Source organism: Myotis nattereri (assembly GCF_964212035.1).
Source record: "Myotis nattereri genome assembly, chromosome: 4".
Classification (NCBI taxonomy): domain Eukaryota; kingdom Metazoa; phylum Chordata; class Mammalia; order Chiroptera; family Vespertilionidae; genus Myotis; species Myotis nattereri.
In genome coordinates this window covers 31,101,299-31,126,336 of record NC_138079.1, presented here as the reverse complement: position 1 = coordinate 31,126,336, position 25,038 = coordinate 31,101,299, and the positions used below count along the sequence as shown (strand labels likewise).

The 25,038-nt window shown below is 39.2% G+C and overlaps 1 protein-coding gene across 1 annotated transcript in view; it reads left to right on the top strand.

Moving 5' to 3' along the window:
* DEPDC1B (DEP domain containing 1B) overlaps nt 1-25,038 on the top strand; it is a 54,026-nt gene that overhangs the window by 26,892 nt on the left and 2,096 nt on the right. The window contains exons 6-9 of the mRNA XM_081088783.1: nt 4,352-4,492; nt 18,390-18,556; nt 20,513-20,689; nt 22,457-22,642. Coding sequence (XP_080944909.1) covers nt 4,352-4,492; nt 18,390-18,556; nt 20,513-20,689; nt 22,457-22,642 — 671 coding nt within the window. The remainder of the gene's footprint in view (nt 1-4,351; nt 4,493-18,389; nt 18,557-20,512; nt 20,690-22,456; nt 22,643-25,038) is intronic.

The window sequence follows — 25,038 nt, the reverse complement described above, 5'->3', positions numbered from 1 at the left end:
TGAATTAGAATATATTTTTGCTCAATGGCCTGAACCTGTGTGACTGGCAGTTAATCATTTTGAGATTACTGTACTTTTACTGATAAATGTGTGACTTGGTGAAAGGGCTGATTATAGAATGAGTTTAAAGGAATTTGTGTTTTCATTTTCTGTTGTCTGATTTTTATTCCTAAAACATGTGTTCCTAATTATGTCCTATATTTACATTATCAGTTTGCTTAGCAGATCCTGTCTACTATTGGCTTTTTACAGGGCAATAGTTTAAGTGGGAGAGAAATGTTTTAGAAGACTGATCTGATTGGTATGCAAGATGGTTTGGAAGGAGAAGAATGCAGAGAAGCAAGAAAGACTTTCAGTAATTTGGATGTATGATGAAGGCACCTGTATCAGGGTGGTCTTTTTGAGGTTTTTCATAGGCATACAAAATCCATTTCATAGGCAGTTGATACCTACTTTATTCAATTATCCTAAGAATTATATCACTTTATCAGATTATATCACTTGATTGGTTATCATAGGCACTGTGAAACAACAAATAATTGTAGTATCTCATTTAACATTACTATTTTGGGGGGATTTTCAGAAGCCTTGACCTAAAGAAGGGATTTTAATGGTTAATGGCTTAACTCAAACCAATGGTTTTAACAAGAAGAATTCTAGTTATTTGGCTGACGGATAGTGGTGGTATTCTCTGGGTCTTTTGAAGCATCACAGATCACTGCAGAGAGGTAATTTCTTTCTTCCCTTTTGGGTGAGACTAGTATGAGCAGAGATAGGTGTAAAAATTCTTGAATTAGTAGACTCTGTATTACTTAACTGAAGTTTGTTTTGTTTGATTATAGAATGAAATTAAAATAACTATTCAGATGATAGTGGGTGATCTCAGTGTTGATATATAAAAAATGATTATATATTATCATTCTGAGTGTGAATAGCAACATTAGTTTATGTGAAGCCCAAAGATCTCCATGTATAATTAACTATTAAAAATATTGGCCAGTTTTGGTTAATATTTTGGAACCTCTGAGATGGAGAGTTCTATGGTTTTACCTTGGGAGAGTGATTTTTATTCTTGCTCAATCATTTGAAATCGCTTAACTTTAAATTATATATTTGGCCAGAGTTGGCAGGTACAAGATAGAAGGTGTAAATGGGAGGTTAAATGGCCCATTTCTGAATTCCTGGCAAACTTAGGACTTGGAGGTTGAGGAAGCCAGAATAACAAATCTAGACTATAATATGTTGTAAAGTGTATATTAAGGTATGGCTATAATGTTGAATTTTCAGTGATGATCAAAACTTAATGAAGAGTATAGTTTTTCCTCAAGGAAGATGTATACATAAAGCCACCAAACTTCTGCAGAAAAGGTTAGAATAACTGGAATTGCTCATCAATGGAGAGGAAAGATGTGAGGAGCGACTCAGTAATGTTCTCCATGTGTGTCAGGTGGTGTAATATTAGGTGGAAATTCTTGGGACAGGAACATGTCTCATATGTAGCAAGTGCAGTGGATGGTTGGCATATTCATAAAGATGCTTATTTATGTGTCAAAGAAAACAAGGTGGTCAAAGAGCAAAGTCAGCCTTTTGATTAGTTTTATAAATTAAAAGCCCATTGCATGAAGATTCGCGCAACAGGACTTCCTTCCCCTGACTGCCGGCACTGGTTTTCCTCCGGCACCTGGGACCCAGGCCTTTGGTCTGGCTGCAGCGGAGAAGCCAAGCCTCTTCAGTCTTCAGTCTTCACTCCGGCCGGAGCCTTCAGTCTTCGCTCTGTGCCTGCATGTGCAACTTAACCGCCATCTTTGTTGGGTTAATTTGCATAGTTGCTCTGATTGGCTGGTGGGCATAGTGGAGTGACACCAATTTGCATGTTTCTCTTTTATTAGTATAGACTAGAGGCCCGGTGCACAAAAATTTGTGCACTCGGGGGGGTCCCCTTAGCCCGGCCTGTGCCCTCTCGCAGTCTGAGACCCTTGGGGGATGCCCACCAGCTGGCTTAGGCCCAATCCCCCGGGCATTCAGACATCCCTCTGGCAGCCTGGAAGCCTCCGGGATGTCCACTTGCCAGTGGGGAGCAGGCCTAAGCTGCAGTCAGACATCCTTAGCATTGCTGAGGAGGCGGGAGAGGCTCCTGCCACCACCACTGTGCTGGAAGCTGGCAGCCTGGCTTGTGGCTGAGCAGAGCTCCCCCTGTGGGAGGACACTGACCACCAGGGGGCAGCTTCTGCATTGAGCATCTGCCCCCTGGTGGTTAGTATGTGTCATAGTGACCCAGTTATTCCCAGTCGTTCTGCTGTTAGGGTAAATTTGCATATTACCCTTTTATTATATAGGATTAATTTTTCCAAATTCTCATTGGTCTCCAAAATTTATTTTGAATCTGTTAAAGTTATGAACTGTTTCTTACACTTTTTATTTTTAGTGAGTCCAGATTCCCGTTGTAGTCATCTACAACGGGAGCAGAAAGGATAGACTGATTATATAATATTTTGAAGGCCTAGGGCCTTCTTTGCTATAAATCTGCTGCTCCCTTCTTCAAGCCTGTTTGCATTTAGTGTAGACCATGCACACATAGGCCTGGGTACTTTCATTGTTGGCTAGCCTTGTGGTCGACCACAGAATGAAGAACTAATGCCAGATAAATACAAAATCAGGTTAATTGTGATTTTTTCTTCTTTGTGTGTGTAGATTGCAAGCATTCAATCAGAAATGGATACAAACAACTCTTCCAAAATCTGTCAGGAATAACATTTATAAAAAACTAGTTTTAAAAAATATTCTGAAGCTCAAGATAATTAAGAAATGAAAGATCTTAGAAATATGGCCTCTTCTCATAGAGCAGTAGTATTTTTAGGAAACTCCCCCCCCCCCCCCATATTTTGTATATTTTTAACAAGAATGATGGAATGTTCACAAAAGGGTACAATTGTTTAGAATGAACTGCATATTTATCCTGGGAGGGAGTAAGTCAAGGCAGTGTGTTTGCTTGCTGAGACATATCAAACTAACAATAACATTTCATTTGACTTAGACTGTAATATTTTAGAGGAGGAAACAAGCAAAAAATGGTGGTGGTTTGCTGCTAGGTTAATGTGGTACCACACATAAAAATCTTTCAAAATTTTTATTATTTTAGCCAAATTATTTTAGAAGTGTACAGAATATTAAGAGGTAAGAAGCATGTTTTAGAGAGACAAACAAAAAGCCATATTCACTATGTTCAATTTCCTTGAAATGTGAAGGCCCAGAATGCTTGTCTTTTTCAGTTTGATCCTTTCTAGTCATAGCAGTTCTGTAGTTAGAATTTCCTTTCAGTTTGTATTGGCTTCATCTTTCATTCTCCTGAGGGAAGAGATCTCTTTGGGTACAGTTGTTGAGTCTTGTGTTCTGCTAGCCCGGAACTGGCCAGTGCAATTGAAGTTCTTTCTTCCATGTGGTGATGGAAATAGAGAAGGCTGGCCAAACTGTTCCTTATGGGATTGCTTGCCATTTCCCTGAAGACATGGGCAGCTCTAGTTTATCTCTCCACTTAACAGTGTAAATCTGTGGTCTCTGTCGGTATTGTTTGGGGCATTTGCTGCCAACTCTGAAGAGAGCTAAGCATTTCTTCTTCTTCTTTGGTCCCAAATACAAGTAGATCTTTGCCTTGCTGCTGGCATAGGGTAGGGCTAGAACGAGGTTGTTCCAGGCTTCTTATAGTTACTCCAACTTTGCAATATCTGCTTGATAAACTGTCTTTTGATGATTGGTTGGGGATTGAGTAGAGAATTTTATAATCAGAATGAAAGACATAATGTAAAATCCCCATTTCAAAATATCTATAAGAAAGAATACATAAATTCTTAATTAGTCTGAAATAATTTAGAGACAGAACTTGATAATTTCACTCAACTCTGACTCTAGAATATTATAATATAGCAATGATAAAATAATGAAAAGCTTTAGGATTGTTTTGTAATTTATCTATTACACATGTGAGCTAATTGTTATCATGAGCTAATTGTTATGGTTAACTGTTAAGACTAGGAAAATATTGAATATTTCAAAGAATATTATTGTTGTTTTCATTTAATAAAAATGCCTTCCAGAAGGACATAAAAGAAAGAGTGGGTTTCTTTTAAAATGGAAGTAAGCCAGTGATTTTTCTCATTGTGTTATAATAGATTCCAATGTAGACATAAATCGTATTTGTGTAAGCAAAATGTATCATGTCAATTTATTTGATGTAAGTTTTCCCCATGAAAACTTTTCTGATCTTGAATATCTGTACAGAATACACATATGCATAGAGGTTAGTACTTAGTGGGTGCCCTGTTAATGTTTCTATCTCATTCTCTTTTTTCAATAGGGCCTAATTGTTCAGATTTGGAGCAGCCTATGTACTTAGGATTTGAGAAAGATGTCTTTAAGACCATAGCAGACTACTATGGTCACTTGAAAGAGCCTCTGCTTACATTTCATCTTTTTGATGCCTTTGTCAGTGTTTTAGGTAAGTTGGAATATAATGAGCATTTATCTGCATTGAATATTGAATCATTTCATTTTCATTATCACGAGACCCCATTAGCCAAACTTCCATAGTGTTTTTGAAATAAAAACTAAAAGGTACTTGCCTAGTTGGTGTCCTGCCCTTAAAGGGGGAAATGGAAATGGTTAAGCTCTATTATGAAACTCAAAGCAAGGACTACTAATTATTTGTTAAGAAAGAATAATATGTTGTATGCCATTTTTGTACAAAAAGGTATGAGTTAGTTGAGAGAGAAGAATGTAAATTTGACATTTACTGTTCATGAGTAAATCTGCTACTCTGGTTGTGATGTCATAAATAGGTTTGAAAGGTGTATTTTCATTTACAAATCTAATTTTTATGGAAGGAACAGATTTTTATAGAGCTATTTGTTATTTGTGACATGTAAAATATAGTAACTTGATCATTTGTAAAACTTGTTGCTATTCCTCACGTAGATTTGTTCTTCAGAATTTACACTGTCAAGAAAACATGGTGAGCCCTAGCTGGTTGGCTCAGTGGATAGATCATCGTCCTGTGGACTGAAGTGTCCCAGTTTAATTCTGGTCAAGGGCACAGGCCAGGGTTGCAGGCTTGATCCCTAGTTGGGGGCGTGCAGAAGGCAGCCAATCAGTGATTCTTTCTCATCATTGATGACTCTATTTCTCTCTCCCTCTACCTTCTTCTCTGAAATCAATAAAAATATATTAAAAAAATAAAAGAAAGCACCGTGAAAAGGAAAAAAACATCAACATTTGCTGTGGGTCTTTCTGAAACTGTTTCTTTTTCTAGGAAACCAGATTTTCCTCTTGCTATTATGATTGTTCAAAAATACTACTGTTTTCTTGTTGAAAGGTTTGCTTTAATAACCAGACCATTGTGTGGGTATCATCCTCTATTATGTAAATTTTTATGAATTAGAATACTCTTGCATTTGAGTATTGTGGGGTTAGCAATCTTCCCATTTTCTTTTTTCCCCTTTCTCCTTCTTTTAGTGTTACTTCCTTCTTGGAAAGTATGGATGTTGCCATAGTATCCTAGAAAAATAAAGTATTAACAATATGTGAATAATTTACCTGATCTCATAGCACAGTACTTTAAATTGTAAGATTTTGTAGGTTTCCTGATAATAAGAAACAAAAACAACAATTATAAATCATGTACATAAGGGTGAATCTGTTTCCAGAGACACATTATTGATTTCAGAGTGGGAGACTGAGAGAGATATAGTAGAAACATCAATGATGAGAGAATTATTGATTGGCTGCCTTCTGCACACCCCACATTGGGGTAGCCTCAACCCGGGCATATTCCCTGAGCAGGAATATACCATGACCTCCTGGTTCATAAGTCAACGCTCAACCATTGGGCCCCACTAGCAGGGCTGAGGCAGTCCTTCTTAAGTGAATGTTTGAGACACCCTGCATTAAAAACCATACCCTTATGTAGTAAAAGAAGAAAGTCTTCTAGATTATGATAGGCTATAATTTGTTTATATGATTAACAAAGATTATTTAATATAGAAATCCTGTTAGACCCTGTCGAAAAAGATATCTAGAAACTGTGTATCTACAAATTAGATGTGTAGGTTGAATCTCAGGAGGGTTAACTCATTCCTTAAACGTTTTGACTTACATTGATTGGAATAGGATACCATTAGGTAATAAAGTAGGTAATCAATTTTGTGTAGAAGCTAAAAATCCTACAGCATTTTCAATGGAAATGATTTTCAGTTTTGTTAATGAATTTCTTTTGAGGTCTATTCTTTGACCTCTAGCATGAAATAATGCTAGCTAATGCCAAAGCTGTGACACTGAGAGCAGTTAACCATTTTTGATATATGAAATAAGACATCTAAGGGTTCTTAAAAGAAAAAAAAGGACTTTTCAGAGATGTAAGACTTATTCTTTACTTTTATAATTTTAAAAAAATGATTTAATTTGGCTCAGTGGTCTGACCTAACATAACTGTCCATAATAATTAGTTTTTATTTCCAAAATGACAGTTCCTTGTATTAAGATCAGAGTTCATCTGATCCTTGAATTGGGTGAATGAGGCAGGACAGCATCCTTTATTCACACTCCACACACACCCTAGATTCTGTGAAGCTTGCACTAATTTGGCATATTGAGGAAAGGGGCAGCAGATAGGAAGGAAGCACATAGGGCATGGGAGCCGGGTAGAGTACTTGTGAAAATTGGGTGCCGTATGGGTTGCATGTGTAATCTGAAATTCCACAGTAGTGTTCTGTGGGCCAGGCTGGCTCATACATACATGTAGCCTGTATGTTTTGAAAAGAAATTTAATTAGTTTCCAAACTCTAAGAAACAAGAAATTCATGTAAGAATTTATAATTTTGGATTCTTTAGAGAAATGGGAGGATCTGGCAATTCTGGGCTTGAATTTTGAGTGGCACAAACTGCTGCGGCTGTGTAGTGTCTCCACTAGAAGGAGCAAGTGTTTCAGGTACATGAATTCCAGTTTGCCGAGTCTCCCATTGCCTTTCAGACTCTAAAGCCCAGTTCACTTAATCCCCTTTGCTCATTTATTCTATTTATCTGTTTTTGTAGGCAGTTGAGCCCAAGACTCCTGGTTTATTTGCTAGTAGGCTGTAAGACTGAGATAGTAGCTCTTTGCTGTTCCCTTCTTACTAAATGTTAAGTTTATAAAATGCCATTGAAATTCAATAGACTGATTATATATTGGATCATCTTACTCAATAGGTTGAGATCTCCTCCTATGTTTTTAACCTAGAAATACCCATAAGGATAGTTTTCTATTCTTTGTTTCTTCTTTCTTCCTTCTTCTTTCTTCTTCTTTTCAGAGAGTGCCTTGGTAGTGTGCTTGATCAGATAGAGGGCTCTTGTCCATTTTAGTCCAAAGTTCTTACTGGTGATGCTCTCTGCTCTCAGGGCCTTGGTCTTGCTTATGACTGGAGCTTTTAAAGATGCAGCTGGGCCAAGGTAGGGATATTGAATCACCTCCAAATGTAAGGACTACTGTTATGTCAAGATTGTTGGCAAAAGTGACATTAGGTACTCCTTAAAGGTGGGAATTTAGAGAAGTGCCTAGGTATTCCCTGGTTATAACTAAACGCATAAGGTATTTATAAACATACTGTTAGTCACTAGGATGATTGAAAAAACTTTTGGAAAAAAATTTAATACCTTTCTCCCACCATTCAGCAGGATAAATTCCAGCTGTGTTAGAGAATTAAATGAATGTAAAAATGCAGATTCTTAAATATAGTTGACATTTATCTGATGTTGGGGTAGATGAAGGACTTTCTAAGCATAAAGGCAAGAGAAGTCATAAATATGCTAAAGCATTGGGACTCTTCATGTAGGAAAGGGCATCATCTTGTGTGTGGGTGAATCTGTATCCACTTTTAAGCAATTCACAAAGGCGTCTTGTTTGCCTTTCTTTAAAAGCCTCTAGAAATAGTCTCTCTTGCTGTGTCTTTCTTTAGGCAGGGTATTCTTTCCAATTGATGTGTAGTCTGAATTCTTTAGGCTTAGTATAAGCCTTTTCCTTCGTATATCTCTTTTCAGTGAAAATGAAACTTGACATTTTTTTTATTCCTTTGGTTGTTCAAAACTGCAACAAACCCTTTTTGAATCTCTTGTTCCCTGGCTGAACATACATGGGCCCAGTGGCCTTTCTGGGAACTCTAGGCTCTCTAAAAGTCTTCATATTCACTTCTTTTTTGAGGCTCCCATAAGGAATAGCTTATTGTTAACATTACACATGTTAGTGGAATGATTGGGTCTATTTTATAAAAATGAAAATTTGTTTTCCTAATTATTTGAAAATAAAATTCTGATATAACCATTGGGGAATGATAGGGAGGGCAACAAGGGAAGGTCATCATGGCCAAAGTGTCACCTAATCTCTAATGATATAGAATATTATAAATTTTCATTGATTTTGATTTCACTTATTTCTGTCTTAAGGGACAGTTGGGTTTCTTTGAGTATTGAATTATTTACACTTATTATTCCTCAATACAGCTAAATATTGAAATGTTTGCATGACTGAAAAAACTCACAGATGATTTGGTGGATTTTTAATTATCTTTTTATTATTTTATTCTTATTTCATCATTGAAAACATTTCCAAACTCAGGTAACGTGGTTTGTTGACCTAGTTGTATTGACTTTGGGCCCCAGTTTTCTCATTGTTAAATGGCAGTAATGCCTGTCATACTAATAGATATAAAAGTTAGTGCAATGGGCAACACTTATTTTCCTACTAAAGTATCTTTTTTAAAAAATATATATTTTTATTGATTTCAGAAAGGAAGGGAGAGGGAGAGAGAAATAGAAACATCAGTGATGAAGGAGAATCATTGATCTGCTGCCTCCTGTATGTCCCCCACTGGGGATTGAGCCTGCAACGTGGGTATGTGTCCTGACTGGGAATTGAACCGTGACCTCCTAGTTCATAGGTCAGCACTCAACCCCTGAGCCACACCGGCCAGGCCTAAAAATAAATACCTTTTATTTTTGTTTTAAAAACTACAAAAATTAGAACAATGCATAAACTAAGATAGGATAATCATATGTTGCTATCTAGTCATTTCTCCTTTCAAATGATAGGAAGATTTTTATGTAAAGTTATTTGTGATGGATTTTTATAATCTATGATTGAAATAAACACTATTATATCATTCTGAAAAGGAAACAAATTACCTATGGGGCTACAGAAGGCCTATGTCATTTTCTCGAGAGAAAGAAGATTCAGTATTTTTATGATGACATTGTAGAAATGGTGAAAGATGAGAAAGTTACTCTTTTAGCTTCCATTTTAGGAAAATGAAATAAATCAAAATAATAAAATAGTTACAACATTAAAACTCTTTGTCTGTAAATGACAATAGAATGCTAATGTTCTTCAGAAGTTCTTAAAACTGAACCTAAAAAACCAAGACACTCCTTAATATCAGTAATACTTTATGATCTTGAAGAACCCGAAAATACTTGCTGAAAATGTCTCTTTAGTTCAACTGTGTTTTATAGCTGCGTTCTCTTATGATCTTTTTTTTTTAATACTGTAGTGTGCTTTTGTTAGTAAGCTTTTATTGAAAGGGAGAAAAAAGATTAGAATAATGGTCAGCAATGAGAAAGAAATTAGGGAACAAAAATAGAGAGCACAAATTAAATTATTTTTGAGAATTTAAGTATTCCTACATAGCAATACATAGCACTCCAAGATTCAAAGGCAGAACTAAAAGTGAGTCCTGCTTTGGCATTTGAACAGACTGAAGAATAACATCCTTGGGACCGGATGCCAGGAATGGCTTAAGTTATTATAGATACATCAAACCTCGGCCCTTTTATCTTCTCTTTGATACATCCATACCACTTCATGAATTATCCATGTGCTGAGTATTTTCAGTTCTTATCCTCATCTCAGCTCTATTTCCTAAAATCAAGACCAGAGTATATGTCTGATTTCTGGCTGTGTATTCCTGGATGTTTGTTATACAAGAGTCTCAGTTCAAACTCAGTAGTTCCCTAAGCCATTATTTCAGAAACTGGGTGTTGGATGTGAAATCTGTGTGATAGAATAGCATTAAAAAATAAAAAAAAGACATCCTATATAATAAAAGCCTAATATGCTAAGTATCCGGTTGACCAGTCAGCTGTTCAACCAATCAAAGTGTAATATGCTAATGATATGCTATGGCCACTCAACCGCTCACTATGATGTGCACTGACCACCAGGGGGCAGATAGTTGATGGGTCAACCAGTTGCTATGACGTGCACTTACCACCAGGGGGCAGACGCCCCGACCGAAAGGTTAGCTTGCTGCTGGGGTCCTGCTGAGCGAGACAGGCTGGACATACTCTGGAGCCCTCCCACAGTCCCTCCCCGGCTGGCCAACCTTCAGTGTCTCTCTCCGGCCCGATCATGCACCAGTGGGCCTGTGCCCTCTCACAATCTGGGACCCCTCTGGGTGTTGGAGAGCTGGTTTCAGCCTGATCCCACAGGCCAGGCCGAGGGACCCCACTGGTACACAAATTCGTGCACTGGGCCTCTAGTAGAATAATAATAAAATATCAGAGTGTATAAAATGTAGTAAGAGTAGGTATTTTTATAAACATTATTGTTTTATATACCTATGAATATGCATATGTATTGTTACGATGTAAAATATATTTCTTAATTTTAGTTGTAAACTACTTAAAAAAAACACACCTCTAACTTTTATCTCTACCTACCTATATAGTAAGGTGATTGTGAGGATTTAATGAATGTGAAAGCTTCTCAGAAAGTATGATATTGCTCAAGTATTACTAGTATTAATAGTTCATTATGACAGATGCTTATATTATGCATGGTTTGTCCTTTATGCTTAGCTAAAACAACACATGGTTTGTTCTTTACACTTAGATTAAAAATGCCTTTTAACTGTGGCTCATATTGAGTTATAGAGTTATATTCAGTTTTTCATTTCTATTGTGAAATTAGCATTTTAAAGTGGTGTGAGTTTCTTCAGGCATAAACTACATTCTATTTTTTACTTTATGAGAGGAAACTAGCAGTAGTTATCACCTGGCTTTCATTTTGAACGCTCAAGGAAATTGTTTTGAGGTGTCCTCCTTGGTATAAAAGAGTCAATTTCAGTTTTAGCTGTGTTCAGAAATTCTTTGTGCTTTTTATTGTCTCTAATCCTTGCCCCCAAATTGAAGAATGTAGAATGGTATTTTCTTTGACTATCTTCTTATTAAATGTTTGTGTTACTCTTTGAACCAGCATTTCTACTTCTAGGCACTTATCCTTAGGAAATAATTGACCACATGGAAAAAATGGCACAGTATTTAGGAGTCCATGCCCTAAACTGTATGGGCTCAAAACCACTAACTAGCTGTGCATTTGGGAAAATGACCTAATCTCTCTCTCTTCTTTTTAAAAAACCTTTATTGTTGAGAGTATTGGGAATCTAAAATGGCACAGCCATTTTGTAAACTTTTGGCGGTTCCTTAAAAAGTTAAATATGGAGTTATCATTTGATTCAGCAATTCCACTTTTAGTTTTATACCCAAAATAATTGAAAACATATGCCTACACAATTTGTTCATGAATGTTCATAGCAGCATTACTCAGAATAGCCAAAAAGTAGAAACAGCTGAAATGCCCATCAAATGATGAATGAATAAAATGTAGTATATCCACACAAAGGAATATTATTCAGCCATAAAAAGGAGTAAAATACTGTTACATGCTATAACATGGATGAATAGTGAAGACATTATTCTAAGTGAAAGAAGCCAGATTCAAAATTACATATTGTATGATTTCATTATATGAAATGTTCAGAACAGATAGATCTGTAGAGACAGAAATTATTGGTTTCCAGAGGCAGGGGAGAAGATTATGGGAAGTAACTGCTAATAGGAATGGGGATTTCTCTTTGGAATGACAAACATGTTTTTTGAATGAAATAGTGGTTAGGTGCATAGCTTCATGAATATTCTAAAAAACCCCACACAAACCCACAAAGAGAACAAACCCACTGAATTGTACACTTAAAAAGAGATAGTCTCATAAAAAAAAACAAAAAAACACAAAAAACAAAAAAACAACAACAAAGAAATAAGAACCAAATTGAACTTTAGGAATTAAAAAAATACAGTATTGCAAAGGAAAATCTCATTGGATGGAATTAAGAACAGATTAGACAATGCAAAAAAAATCAAGGAACTTAAGTATTAACATAGCCATAAGTATTAACATAAAAGCTAGCCTGAACAAAGTATGGAGAGAAAAAAGACCTGTGAATGGGGACTAAACTGAACAGCCTCAATGACATATAGGACAGTAAATATCAAGCAGTCTGTTATACATAAAACTAGAAACCCGGTGCACAAAAATTTGTGCACTGGACTGGCAGGGGCGGGTTTCCCTCAGCCCAACATGTGCCCTCTCACAGTCTGGGACCCCTCGGGCGATAACCACCTGCTGGCTTAGGCCCGTTCTCCTGGTGGCAGATGGCACGTGCAATCCCGCGGTGCCTGCCCCGTCTCCCCCGGTCGCAGATGGCAGGCCCGGATCCCGGGCTGGGTTGGGTGGCCACTCAGATCTCGTTGCTGCCCGCCCTGCCCCACACACGACAGGCCTGGATCCCGGGCCGGGGCGGGCGGCGGTTCGGGATTGCGCTGCTGCCCACCCCGCTTGCCCCGTCCCGCACACGGCAGGCCAGGATCTCGTGCTGGGGCGGCCAGGGGCTGGGGATCGCGCTGCTGCCAGCCCCATGCGGGGCAGCGCAGCAGGATCTGCCTGCAGTATGCAAATTAGCCGCCATATTTGTTGGCAGTTAATTTGCATATCACACTGATTAGCCAATGGGAGGCGTAGCGAAGGTATGGTTAATTACCATGTTTGTCTATTATTAGATAGGATCCCTGAAGGAGGCTCCTCAAACTGGCTCACATCCTTTTATCACATCCCCATCATTCTTAGAGCACTGGCATGGCACTACAGGCTCATCTTATACTTTCTTTTCCAAGCCTTGGAACCAGCCATTTCTTCAAGGATTCTTGGTTCCTTTTAGTAAAGTGATATTTAGAAGCCAAGACCTAGTGCTAGATGTGTTCATTATTATTGGAGGTATTGCTCATAAAAAAATGTTCTTAAATAGCACTTAAAAAGGAACCCGGCAATTTGATTTCCACCAAAATACTATTTGAGAGATGGTGGTGGTGTTAAATTGGCAGAACAGAGACTAATATAAAATACATCCATGTGCCCATCCTCCCCAATTTAACAATAGATTTTGCATATGTTCTGTATGTAGAAGCAAAATATTTAGCAAATTGCTTTCCACAGTGGTTCCAGCAATTTACGAACCCATTAGCATTATACTCCTATTTGACCATTTCCTTACTGATATTTGGTTTCATCAAGTTTTTTAATTTTTCTAATCTGGAAAGGAATCTTATTGCTATTTATTGGTTATGTGGGTTTCTTCTTGGGTGAAAGATTTTTTTTATCCTTTACCTATTTTTTTTCTTTCTCTTTTTGTCATTCTAAAATATATAGTCTGAATGCTAGTAGTCTTTTTTTTACCTTCAGTCTGACAGATACCATTTCATAGTCTGTGACTTGTCTTTGATTTTAATCACATGATAAAGAGCTTTTGTGTTTTACTTTGTCAAATTAATTTGTGTGTCTCCTGAAGTCTTTCTGTCTTTCTTTCACAAGGAGCTTCTATAATTCTAAGATTTTTAAAAATACGTTTTTATTGATTTTTTAGAGAGAGGAAGGGAGAGGGACAGAGCTTGAACCCCAGTGGAGGGCATGCAGGAGACAGCTAATCAATAATTCTCTCTCATCATTGATGTTTCTATCTCTTTTTCCCTTTCCCTTCCACTCTGAAATAAAAAAAATATTTATTAAAAGTAATAAATATAAAGCAAAAATTTTTAATTTTGATGAAATGCATTTTATAATTTTCTTTTATGGTTCATTCTTTTTGTGTCTAAAAAAATCTTTGCCTACCTTTAAATATTATATTATTTCACATATAATGTTACTACGTTGCAATAATATTTTTTCATTTTTTCCCTTTGTACTATTGTTTCATACATTATAGTCCTACATATGTTTTTTAATAACACTTTATAAATCCTGCTACACATTGTTATTTTTTCTTTAAACAGATATTTTTCCTTCAAAGAAATTAAGAAACATAAAGCAAGTTTTATCTACCCACATATTAATCTCTTTTGGTATTCTTCATTTCTTTGTGTAGATCCAGGTTTTCATCTGATAACATTTTCCTTTTGCTTGAAAAGTGTCCTTAACATTTTTTATAGTATAGGTCTATTGGGAAACAAATTCTGTGCTTTTTTGGAGGGGGGACAGAGAGCTCTGAAAAGTATTTGTTTTGACTTATTTCTGAAAGATATTTTCAATGGATATAAAATTCTGTGTTAAAAGTTTTCTTTCAGCACTTTAAAGTTGTCTATGATGATTCCTTATTTTTGTTCCTCTGGGCATAATGTGTCCTTTTTTCCTCTGACTACTTTGGAGGTTTCCTCTATCATGAGTTCTATGATTTTTAGGAATCCTATCTAATAAAAGAGAAACATGGTAATTGGCATACGACCGCTACCCTTCCCATTGGCTAATCAGGGCGATATGCAAATTAACTGCCAGCCAAGATGGCGGCCGGCAGCCAGGCAGCTTGAAACTAACATGAGGCTTGCTTAACTTCAGTGACGGAGGACTCCAACGTTCCCCGCCTGCCTTGCCAGCCTCTGAGCCTGAAGTTTAAGAAACATAGTAACAAATATAGAAGCTAAACAAAACCCCAGAAACCAGCTTTCAGCTGGCTGGGATCTCAGAGCTGGAGTTGATACAGAGTTTCGATTATAGAACCTAAACAAACCAGATACCTACTTTCGCAGCTGAGGCCTCAGAGCTGGAGCCAGAGCTAAAGCTGGCCCAGAATAAAAAAAGAAAAAGAAAAAAAGGAGCAGTTGGGAGCTTCAGTCCCAGCCTGAAAACAGCCCTCAGCCCCTCACCCAGACTGGCCAGGAACCCTAGTGGGGACCCCCACCCTGAAGGGTGTGTGACCACCTGCAAACAGCCATCATCCCCTCACCCAGGCTGGCCAGGCACCCCAGTGGGGACCCCCACCCTGATCCAGGACACCCTTCAGGGCAAACCAGCCAGCTCCCACCCATGCACCAGGCCTCTACCCTATATAGTAAAAGGGTAATATGCCTCCCAGCACCGGGATCAGCGGAGCCGAGAGGCCTCCCGGCACCAGGATCAGCGTGACAGGGGGCAGCGCCCAAACCCCTTGATCGCCCTGCCGCTCTGTGTGTGACAGGGGGTGGGGCCACAACCTCTCTATCGGCCCTGCTCTGTTCCTGACAGGGGAAGGTGCCCCAACCCCCTGATCGGCCCTGCTCTGTGCCTGATAGGGGGAGCTCCCCAACCCACTGATCACCCTGCGGCTCTGTGTGTGACAGGGTGCGGCGCCCCAACACCCCCACCCCACGGGCCCTGCTCTGTGTGTGACGGGGTAGAGCCATAACCTCCCCATTGGCCCTGCCCTGAGTGTGAGAGTGACGGCGCCCCAACCCCCTGATCGGCCCTGCTCTGTGGGTGATAGAGGGTGGCGCCCCAACGCCCCCCACCCCCCACGGGCCCTGCTCTGTGTGTGATAGGGTAGAGCCATAACCTTCCCATCGGCCCTGCCCTGAGTGTTACAGTGGCGGCGCCCCAACCCCATGATCCGCCCTGCTCTGTGGGTGATAGAGGGCGGTGCCCCAACCCCCTGATCCGCCCTGCTATGTGTGTGACAGGGGGGCGGTGCCCCAACTCCCCTATCGGAGCTACTCTGTGAGTGACGGGGGAGCTCCTCCACCCCCTGATGGGCCCTGCTCTGTGCGTGACAGGGGGGAGCTCCCCAACCCCCTGATGGGCCCTGCTCTATGTGTGACAGGGGAAAGCTCCCCAACCCCCTGATGGGCCCTGCTCTGTGCGTGACAGGGGGAGCTCCCCAACCCCCTGATCGGCCCTGCTCTGTGCGTGACAGGGGGTGGCGCCGCAACCTCCCCATCGACCCTGCCTTGAGTGTGACAGGGGGCGGTGCCCCAACCCCCCAATCGGCCCTACCCTGAGCATGACTGATGGTGGCATCGCAACCTCCCAATCCGCCCTGCTCTGTGCATGACAGGGGGCAGCGCCCCAACTCCCCAATGGGCCCTGCTCTGAGCCCGACCCGGGGCTGCACCTAGGGATTAGGCCTGCCCTTTGCCACCCGGTTGTTATCTCCCGAGGGGTCCCAGACTGCGAGAGGGCACAGGGCCGGGCTGAGGGGACCCCCCCTCCCCCACCGAGTGTACAGATTTTTGTGCACCAGGCCTCTAGTCCTATATAATAAAAGGCTAATGTGCAAATTGTCCCCTCGACCGGGAGTTTGACCAGGGGCTGGGGCCAGCCTGCCAACTGCCCGCGGCCCCTCCCTTGGGTGGGCCAGCTGGACCCCATCCGTGTACGGTTTTGTGCACCGGGCCTCTAGGATAATACAAGGATAAACTGTTTCATGTACCCAAAACTGTAAACCTACTTTTTGCCCCACCCTTACATTACCCATAATTCTCCAGTGGCTTCTCAGATCACTTACAATAAAACCCGAAGTCATTAATGATAGTCTACAAGGTTCTGTGTATCTCTTGGCTTCCTCTCTAACCTCATTTCTGATTTGAATATTTATTATACACTACTCTCTCATCACACTGGCCTCATCGCTGTTCCTCAAGTAATTAAAGCATACTTACACATTAAACTCTTTATTGATATTTCCTCCGCCTTAAAAATTTGTCTCTTTGATATTTCCCTGGCTTACTATTATTCTTTCAGATGACTGCTCGAATGTCACCTCCTTCGAAAGAGACCTTTCTCAAAACACTAGTAGTGTTTTGTCCTCAGCTTCTTTTCTTCTTTATTTTTCTTAACAGCATTTTTCCACCTCACATCATATTTATATATGTCTGTACTCATTATCTGTTGGGAAAGGAGTTCCATGAGGTCAGACAGGATTTTATTTTATTCCCCGCTGTATCCTTTCTAAAACAGTTCCTGGAATATATGCAGGGCTTAAATAAATATTTATTAGATAAATGAAAGAATAAATTAAAATGTGGTCATAAACCTTTTTTTCTTTTCATGGATTTGATTATGTAGAATTGAAAGCAGATCTATACAAATGATAATGATAATCAGCAGCAGTATTTCTGGTGAACATTTTGGATCTGAACTTGTATATAAAAGCTCCCTCCTCCTTCCTCCTTTGTCTCCAGGCTTGTCCATTGCCCTTGGGATAAAACCCAAGCTCTTTAATCTGGTATTCAGGGTTTCTAAGATCTCGTCTCTGCAGTAATTTTAGCTTCACTTCTACACTAAGCCCTTACCCTGAAAGCCTACACTGCATTCATATTGAGTGACTTAGCATTCCTCTGATATGCCTCTTGCAAATGTCTCTTGAAGCGCATCTATTACATTTATATTTTGTCACTTATTTTTTGTGGGTCTCTCCTTTTTACAGGAAAGGCATATTTTTTTTAAATTCCAGGACCCAGCATAGTCTCTGACATACCATAAATGTTCAGAAAATATTTATGGAATATGAAAGATGATTTTGCCTTCAAGTCAGAGACTAGAAACTTAAAGAAGTTGGATATGGGTTAGTAAATTGGTGAAAGCAGTTTAATCTCTGTATTGAGCTTGCAATGGCTGTGTCCAGGGACAAATAGGGATAAAGAGCACACAATATTAGAATTTTTAGCAAAATCATACTGGGTGCAGAGGAATGGCATGTAGCATAATTGAATCAGCTCCCTTAACCAGAAAAAAATGCTTAAGAGGGAGGAAAGGTTATTGGACAGGTGTTACTTAGAAGCAGAGCTATTTGGCAATGGATTAACCATAGGAGCATTAGTTCTACTATTTAGTCTGAGAATCGTGTAAGATGGTGATCTGCTTGTCATGAGGAAATAATGAAGGGGGAGAATTCAGGGAAGTGATTGCACATTCATGTTCTTGCTCATGGGGGTTAGGTGTTAGACTACGCTCAATCTGACTGCTCTTGGTTCAGTGGGAAAGAATGCTGTGAAAATTCAGTTATATCTGTCAGTGGTGTGGAGGGGAAAATGGCTGTATTTGTTCAATACTAGTTGATGGTTTGTATATTTTGTGCTAATTTGTGAATGACCATGGATCTATAATCAATTGGCCCAGTAGTTGAATATGTAAACATGTTCTACATAATTTTAGTAATGTATATTTTATAAAAATGTGAACTTTATAGAGTCAAGTAAGCTATAGATTTTTAAGATTAAAAACTTTTTTTCTGAATCAGGTTTGTTACAGGAGGAGAAAATGGCCATTGAAGCATTTCAGATTTGCTGCCTCCTCCTGCCACCTGAAAATAGGAGAAAGTTACAGCTGTTGATGAAGATGATGACAAGGATCTGCTCAAATAAGGAGATGCCACCACTTGGTGATGGCCTTGGCACCCGAACACTGGTAGGTTGAGTTCTAACATCTAACATGACTTGAGTTTTTGGAATAAAATTCACCTGAGGAAAGTGTACTAGCTTGGCAAGCAGAGGAAGCTACTAGTACATGGCAGACTTGCTTACGGAGCCATGGCTTGGAGTCCACCCAGACTGGTATTGTGCTTTTGGTCTTAGTGTCTTAAAGAACATAATAAAAGGAAAAGTGAGTAGGGGCAGACTCTGAGTGTAAAGATACCTGCTGTATCCTGTCTACTGTCAACACAAAGAGAAGGAAGGGTGGACAGAAAGGATAAGTGATCTCTCAAGAAAACAACACTCTCTCCTCCAGGTTAAAAGGGTTGCAGAGTCAGTGTCACTATAACCAGTAGGAGAGGTGCAGCATATAAAGGGATTAGTGGGGAAGAAGCAAATGTGGAACTGGGCCAGACAGCTGGGAAGGAGCAGGAGACCTTGTGTCCCCTGGGGAATGACCTAAGGGTCCGTGAAGGAGGGTTTTTCTTAAAATATGCGCAATTTTGCTTAAAATTGAGTAATTTTAAATTCTACTTTGTAATGTCAGCATGTGTTTCAAAATAGGGTTTATGTTTGGAATCGCTAATTAGCTAAATTTCTAAGTTATCTAAAAGTCTTAGAGTGAAATTGATGCTTCGTTGGTGTGTATATGTTATTCCCATTTCCTGGTGAACCCTGTGTACCCTCGGGGTCCACTGGCCCAGTTTTAGAAGTGTGGAGTAAGATAAGAGGAGCACTCAGTGCCCAGGGGAGTGATTCCTGTCCTTTGTGGGGAAGGAGTTGGTAGGGAGGCTAGTGGACTTTTCTGAAAAGCTGAAGAAAAGTTTGTACATATTCTCCAGAAGAACACGTGTGTACAATTTCAAGGCATTCATGGGTGCCCTGGGGTCCGTAGTCTCCCAGTACAGAGTCTCTGTGCACATAAATGTGAAAGAAGATCAAGTGTCATCTGCAGTATTGATAAAGTGATGTCTTATTAGACAGAATTACGTTTATAGGTTTTGAAATACAATCGTCAGCAATAAAATTACTAAGAAAATCCATCCAAAGGATAGCATTAAAAATGGAGTAGTTAACATGAATTCTGTGGAAGTAGCTGCTATAATATTTTTTTAAATTAATATATTTCTTTATTTCAGAGAGGAAGGGAGAGGGAGAGAGATAGAAACATCAATGATGACAGAGAATCATTGATCGGCTGCCTCCCGCATGCCCCCTACTGGGGATCAAGCCCACAACCCGGGCACGTGCCCTTGGCCAGAATCGAACCCGGGACCCTTCAGTCCACAGGCCGATGCTCTATCCACTGAGAAAAACTGGCCAGGGCCTGCTATAATATTTTTTATGTTTCTGCTTACCATAAAGGGTCTCATCACTTAATACACTTCTTGTAAAGCCTCATGGTTTTCTTCAGGGTCACTCAAATGTACATTAAAAATCCTAGAGAAAATACCAGTTAACTAGGAAAATATATAGTGTTTGAGACCCATAAAACTGTGCAACTAGATTGATAAAAAACGATGATTAAAAAAAATCAATGATGTAATTAGGATATTATCAGACTAAATGGCTATAAAGTACACCGAACTTAAAAGTGCTACATGATCAAGGTCATGGTGGTAATGATAATTTTCGGAATTTGTTTAAATATACATATTTAAAATCATCTGTGAAAGGAGTTTAAAAGCCTTCAGACAAGCATGTCTGCTAAGTCTCTGTGAGATGTGATGCACATTCTGCTCATGCTGATTAATGAGAAAATCAATACATGTGAGATGACCAGGTGTGGCTAAGTGCCATGTAGGATGTTCACCCTGTGCTGTGGGCCATTTCTCACTGACTAGTCACATTTGCTTTTTGCAAATTAAGATCGTACTCAATTCAGAGTAGGGAAAAAATTCATTGGTATTTATTTAAAAATCTCCCCACCTTTTTTTTTTTCTTCTTTTAGATGATCCAGACATTTTCCCATTGCATCTTGTGCTCCAAGGATGAAGTGGACTTGGATGAGTTATTAGCTGCTAGGTTGGTAACATTTCTGATGGACAATTACCAAGATATTCTGAAAGTCCCTTTGGCCTTGCAGACCTCCATAGAGGAGCGTGTGGCTCACCTACGAAGAGTGCAGGTAAAGGAAGGGATATTCTCAAATCCTATGAAATTGTCAGCTAGGCTTCTTGGGAGTTTATGTTATGAGGACTAAGTGAATTAATATGTACAAGGTGCGTACAACAAGTCTTGGCACATAGTAAGCATACAAGTTTGTTATCACTGACAATTCGTGGGTTGCCTACTTGGTTTTGTTATGTCAATCAAAACCACATACTTTTGATTGCAAACTCCTTAAGTGAATTTGTTCAGAGTCTACATATACTTCCTGATGGAAATTATTTATATGAAATACATGTCTTCATTCTTAATAGCCCTGCAGCCTACTTACTGTTATATTTTTTGGATGAGAAAGTCTTGGCAGAGAACTTAAGCAACTAGTCCAAGGTCACAGTGCCAGGATTCAAACTGATGAGATCAGTCTCCAGAATCAGTGCCCCTAACTCCCATACATACTGCCTCACTTCAGAACATGGTGTGGTAGGCGAACAAGAGCCATAAAGACCTGGGTCAAACTCCTGGCTCCCCATCTTCCCTTGTTGTGTGGCTCTGGGCAAATCCCTTAACCTCTCTCGATTTTAGTTTCTTCAATTATTAAAATGGGCCACACATGCTGTATAAAGTGGTTGTGAAGTATTACACAGTATAATACTAAATTATGGATTACTGTAAAACACCTTGCACAACTGCCTGACATGGTAGGTACCTCTTTGAAAGGGAGTGCTATCATCGTTGTTGTTGCTATATTATGTGGACCCTAAAATGGGGTTTGTATGTCAGCCTGTAGGAGCAGAAACTTTTGGTAAAAAGTCTTGGCAGAAATTCTACTTGGTTCCTTCAAAATGGTTCGACCTTCTTCACTAAAGTGCTTTTTGAGGTTCCTCAATTTTGGGGCAGTTTGAGGCTGACCTGGGATCAGTTGTGAGGCAGGCATTGTTTTTTACACCAGCCTTCTATCAACCTTATTTGCAACCCTCTTCTCCCAGTTGTGCCCTTTAATGATAGATATCTGGTGTTTTTCTCCTTTTACCTAGGACTCGCCCTTTATTCCAGCCCTTTCCTGGTTTTACTGGCCAGAATAAAGGGTGAGTCCTAGGTAAATAAAAAGGAAGTATCCTGTCTTTCCCTTCTGGTTCTGGTCTGTCTCTCTTAGGTTGTCTCTGATTTGGTAAACTGATGTTGAGGCATGGACTGTACTTAATGTACTACTCTTCTTGGCAATACTTATTTTTAACTGTGGCTTCTGGAAAACTATCTTAAGCCAAAGAAGTGAATAGCTGCAATTTTATTCACTGCAGAAGAACAATAGATGCTCTATTTTTGAGAAGATGACCCTCTTGGACTCTGAAGTTAAGTATTTTTCATGGATGCTCACTTATTCAAAGGTTTTGGTATCATTTTTCCTCTTACTTCTCCCTTTGCCCTGTACAGTGTCTGCACATTTGTTGTTTTCAGTTGATTCTCACTATTCACATGTTTGACAATGGTTGTAGGACTTCCCTCTCCATGACAGCTGGGCTAAAGTGTGCAAGGAAGGGAACACTAGACTCTTCAGATGGGGAAGGAACCTGATAATTCACTGTGTGTCCAACATTGTTTTTTGTTTTGAATCATTTTAGAGTCAACTTGTTTAGTTTATGTTTTAATTTCAGACATTATTAATTAAGAGTTTTCCCCAGTTAAAATTGAGGAATGACATGTGCTGTAAATTGTGTTTAATCTAAACAAATTTTTGTAATTTATTTGAAAATACACTTTTTTTTCTCTACTAATCCTTTTGCTTCAGATAAAATACCCAGGAGCCGACATGGATATCACTTTATCTGCCCCATCATTTTGTCGTCAAATTAGTCCAGAGGAATTTGAATACCAAAGAGCATACGGCTCTCAGGAACCTCTGGCAGCTTTGTTGGAGGAGGTCATAACAGATGCCAAGCTCTCCAGAAAAGAGAAGAAGAAAAAATTGAAGCAGGTAAAAGGGATATTCTTTTTATTTTTCTCTTTATTGATTAAGGTAGGTGTCCTTATACCCCATTTCCCCCTCACCACCCCCACTCATGCCCTCATCTCCTCCCACCCCCCACCGGTGTCTGTGTCCATTGGTTAGGCTTATATGCATGCATACAAGTCCTTTGGTTGATCTCTCCCCCTTACCCCCACCCTCCCCTACCTTCCCTCTGAGGTTTGGCGGTCTGATCAATACTTCTTTGTCGCTGGATCTGTTTTTGTTCATCAGTTTATGTTGTTCTTTATATTCCACAAATGAGTGAGATCATGTGATATTTATCTTTCTCTGACTGGCTTATTTCACTTAGCCTAATGCTCTCCAGTTCCATCAATGCTGTTGTAAATGGTAAGAATTCCTTCATTTTTACTGAAGCGTAGTATTCCATTGTGTAGATGTACTACAGTTTTCTAATCCACTCATCTGCTGATGGACACTTAGGCTGTTTCCAAATCTTAGCTATTGTAAATTGTGCTGCTATGAACATAGGGGTGCATATATCCTTTCTGATTGGTGTTTCTGGTTTCTTGGGATATATTCCCAGAAGTGGGATCACTGGGTCAAATGGGAGTTCCATTTTTAGTGTTTTTGAGGAAACTCCATACTGTTCTCCATAGTGGCTGCACCAGTCTGTATTTCCACCAGCAGTGCACAAGTGTTCCTTTTTCTCCACATCCTCTCCAGCACTTGTCGTTTGTTGATTTGTTGATGATAGCCATTCTGACAGGTTTGAGATGGTACTGCATTGTGGTTTTGATTTGCATCTCTTGGATGATTAGTGACTTTGAGCATGTTTTCGTATGTCTCTTGGCCTTTCTTCTGTCCTTTTCTGAAAAGTGTCTATTTAGGTCCGTTGCCCCTATTTTAATTGGGTTGTTTATCTTCCTTTTGTTTAGTTGTATGAGTTCCCTATAAATGTTGGAGATTAAAACCTTATCGGTGATAACATTGGCAAATATGTTCTCCCATGCAGTGGGCTTTCTTGTTGTTTTGTTGATGGTTTTTCTTGCTGTACAGAAGCTTTTTATTTTGATGTAGTCCCATTTGTTTATTTTCTCTTTAGTTTCCAATGCCCTAGGAGCTGTATCGGTGAAGATACTGCTTCGGCATATGTCTGAGATTTTGCTGCCTGTGGATTCCTCTAATATTTTTATGGTGTCCCGTCTTATGTTTAAGTCCTTTATTCATTTTGAGTTTATTTTTGTGTATGGTGTACGTTGGTGGTCTAGTTTCATTTTTTGCATGTATCTGCCCAATTTTTCCCAACACCATTTATTGAAGAGACTGTCTTGACTCCATTGTATGTTCTTGCCTCCTTTGTCAAATATTAATTGAGCATAGTGGTTTGGGTCGATTTCTGGGCTCTCTATTCTATTCCATTGATCTATATGTCTGTTCTTGTGCCAGTACCAGGCAGTTTTGAGAATAGTGGCTTTGTAGTATAGTTTGATATCTGGTATTGAGATCCCTCCTACTTTGTTCTTCTTTCTCAGGATCGCTGCAGCTATTCGGGGTCTTTTTTTTATTCCAGATGAATTTTTGGAGAGTTCATTCTAGGTCTGTGAAATATGCCATTGGTTTTTAATGGGGAGTGTGTTGAATCTGTAGATTGCTTTGGGTAGTATGGACATTTTAATGATGTTGATTTTACCAATCCATGAACACGGTATGTTCTTCCATCTATTTATGTCTTCCTCTATCCCTTTTTTCAGTGTCCTATAGTTTTCTGAGTAAAAAGTGATATTCTTTATTAGTAATTTATTCTCCCTATAGTTCTTATGGTTTTTTTTTAATTCTCTATTTTAAAGGGTTTCGTGCAAATCTCATCTTCTGAGATAGCAATTTTGAAAGTATATTGTTTAGTTAATCTATTCCAGAAATCTCAGTGATTTACATGTGTAGGTTGTGGTTAATTTCCCACATCTTTATTCTCCAAAGTACATCTTTTACCATTTATTCTCTAATATTTGTCTTATTTTGATATGTGGCATATGATATGAGTTAGAAGAGAAATTACTTTAAACTTAGAGAAGCTATTAAATGAGGACAGATTTCTTTGAAATCACACTGAATTTACAAATATAAAATGTCTAGAAATTAAAAGCCTTTGATTTTAGATAGCCAGTGTCAAATTGGTTTCTTGCCTCAGGCATCACGAAATTTCCTATTAAACAACATGGCTTAGGGTTTCAGACAATTGTTTTCACCTCAAAATATGTTTACTATGACCATTCTTAAAATATCGATCCAAGGTTAAATGAATGGTTTTTATTTTTAAAGACTGAATCCTGTGTAGCTTGACTCCTGATCACACCATAGGTATAGGATTATATACAGAGCACTGGAGTTCTGGATCCCCAATT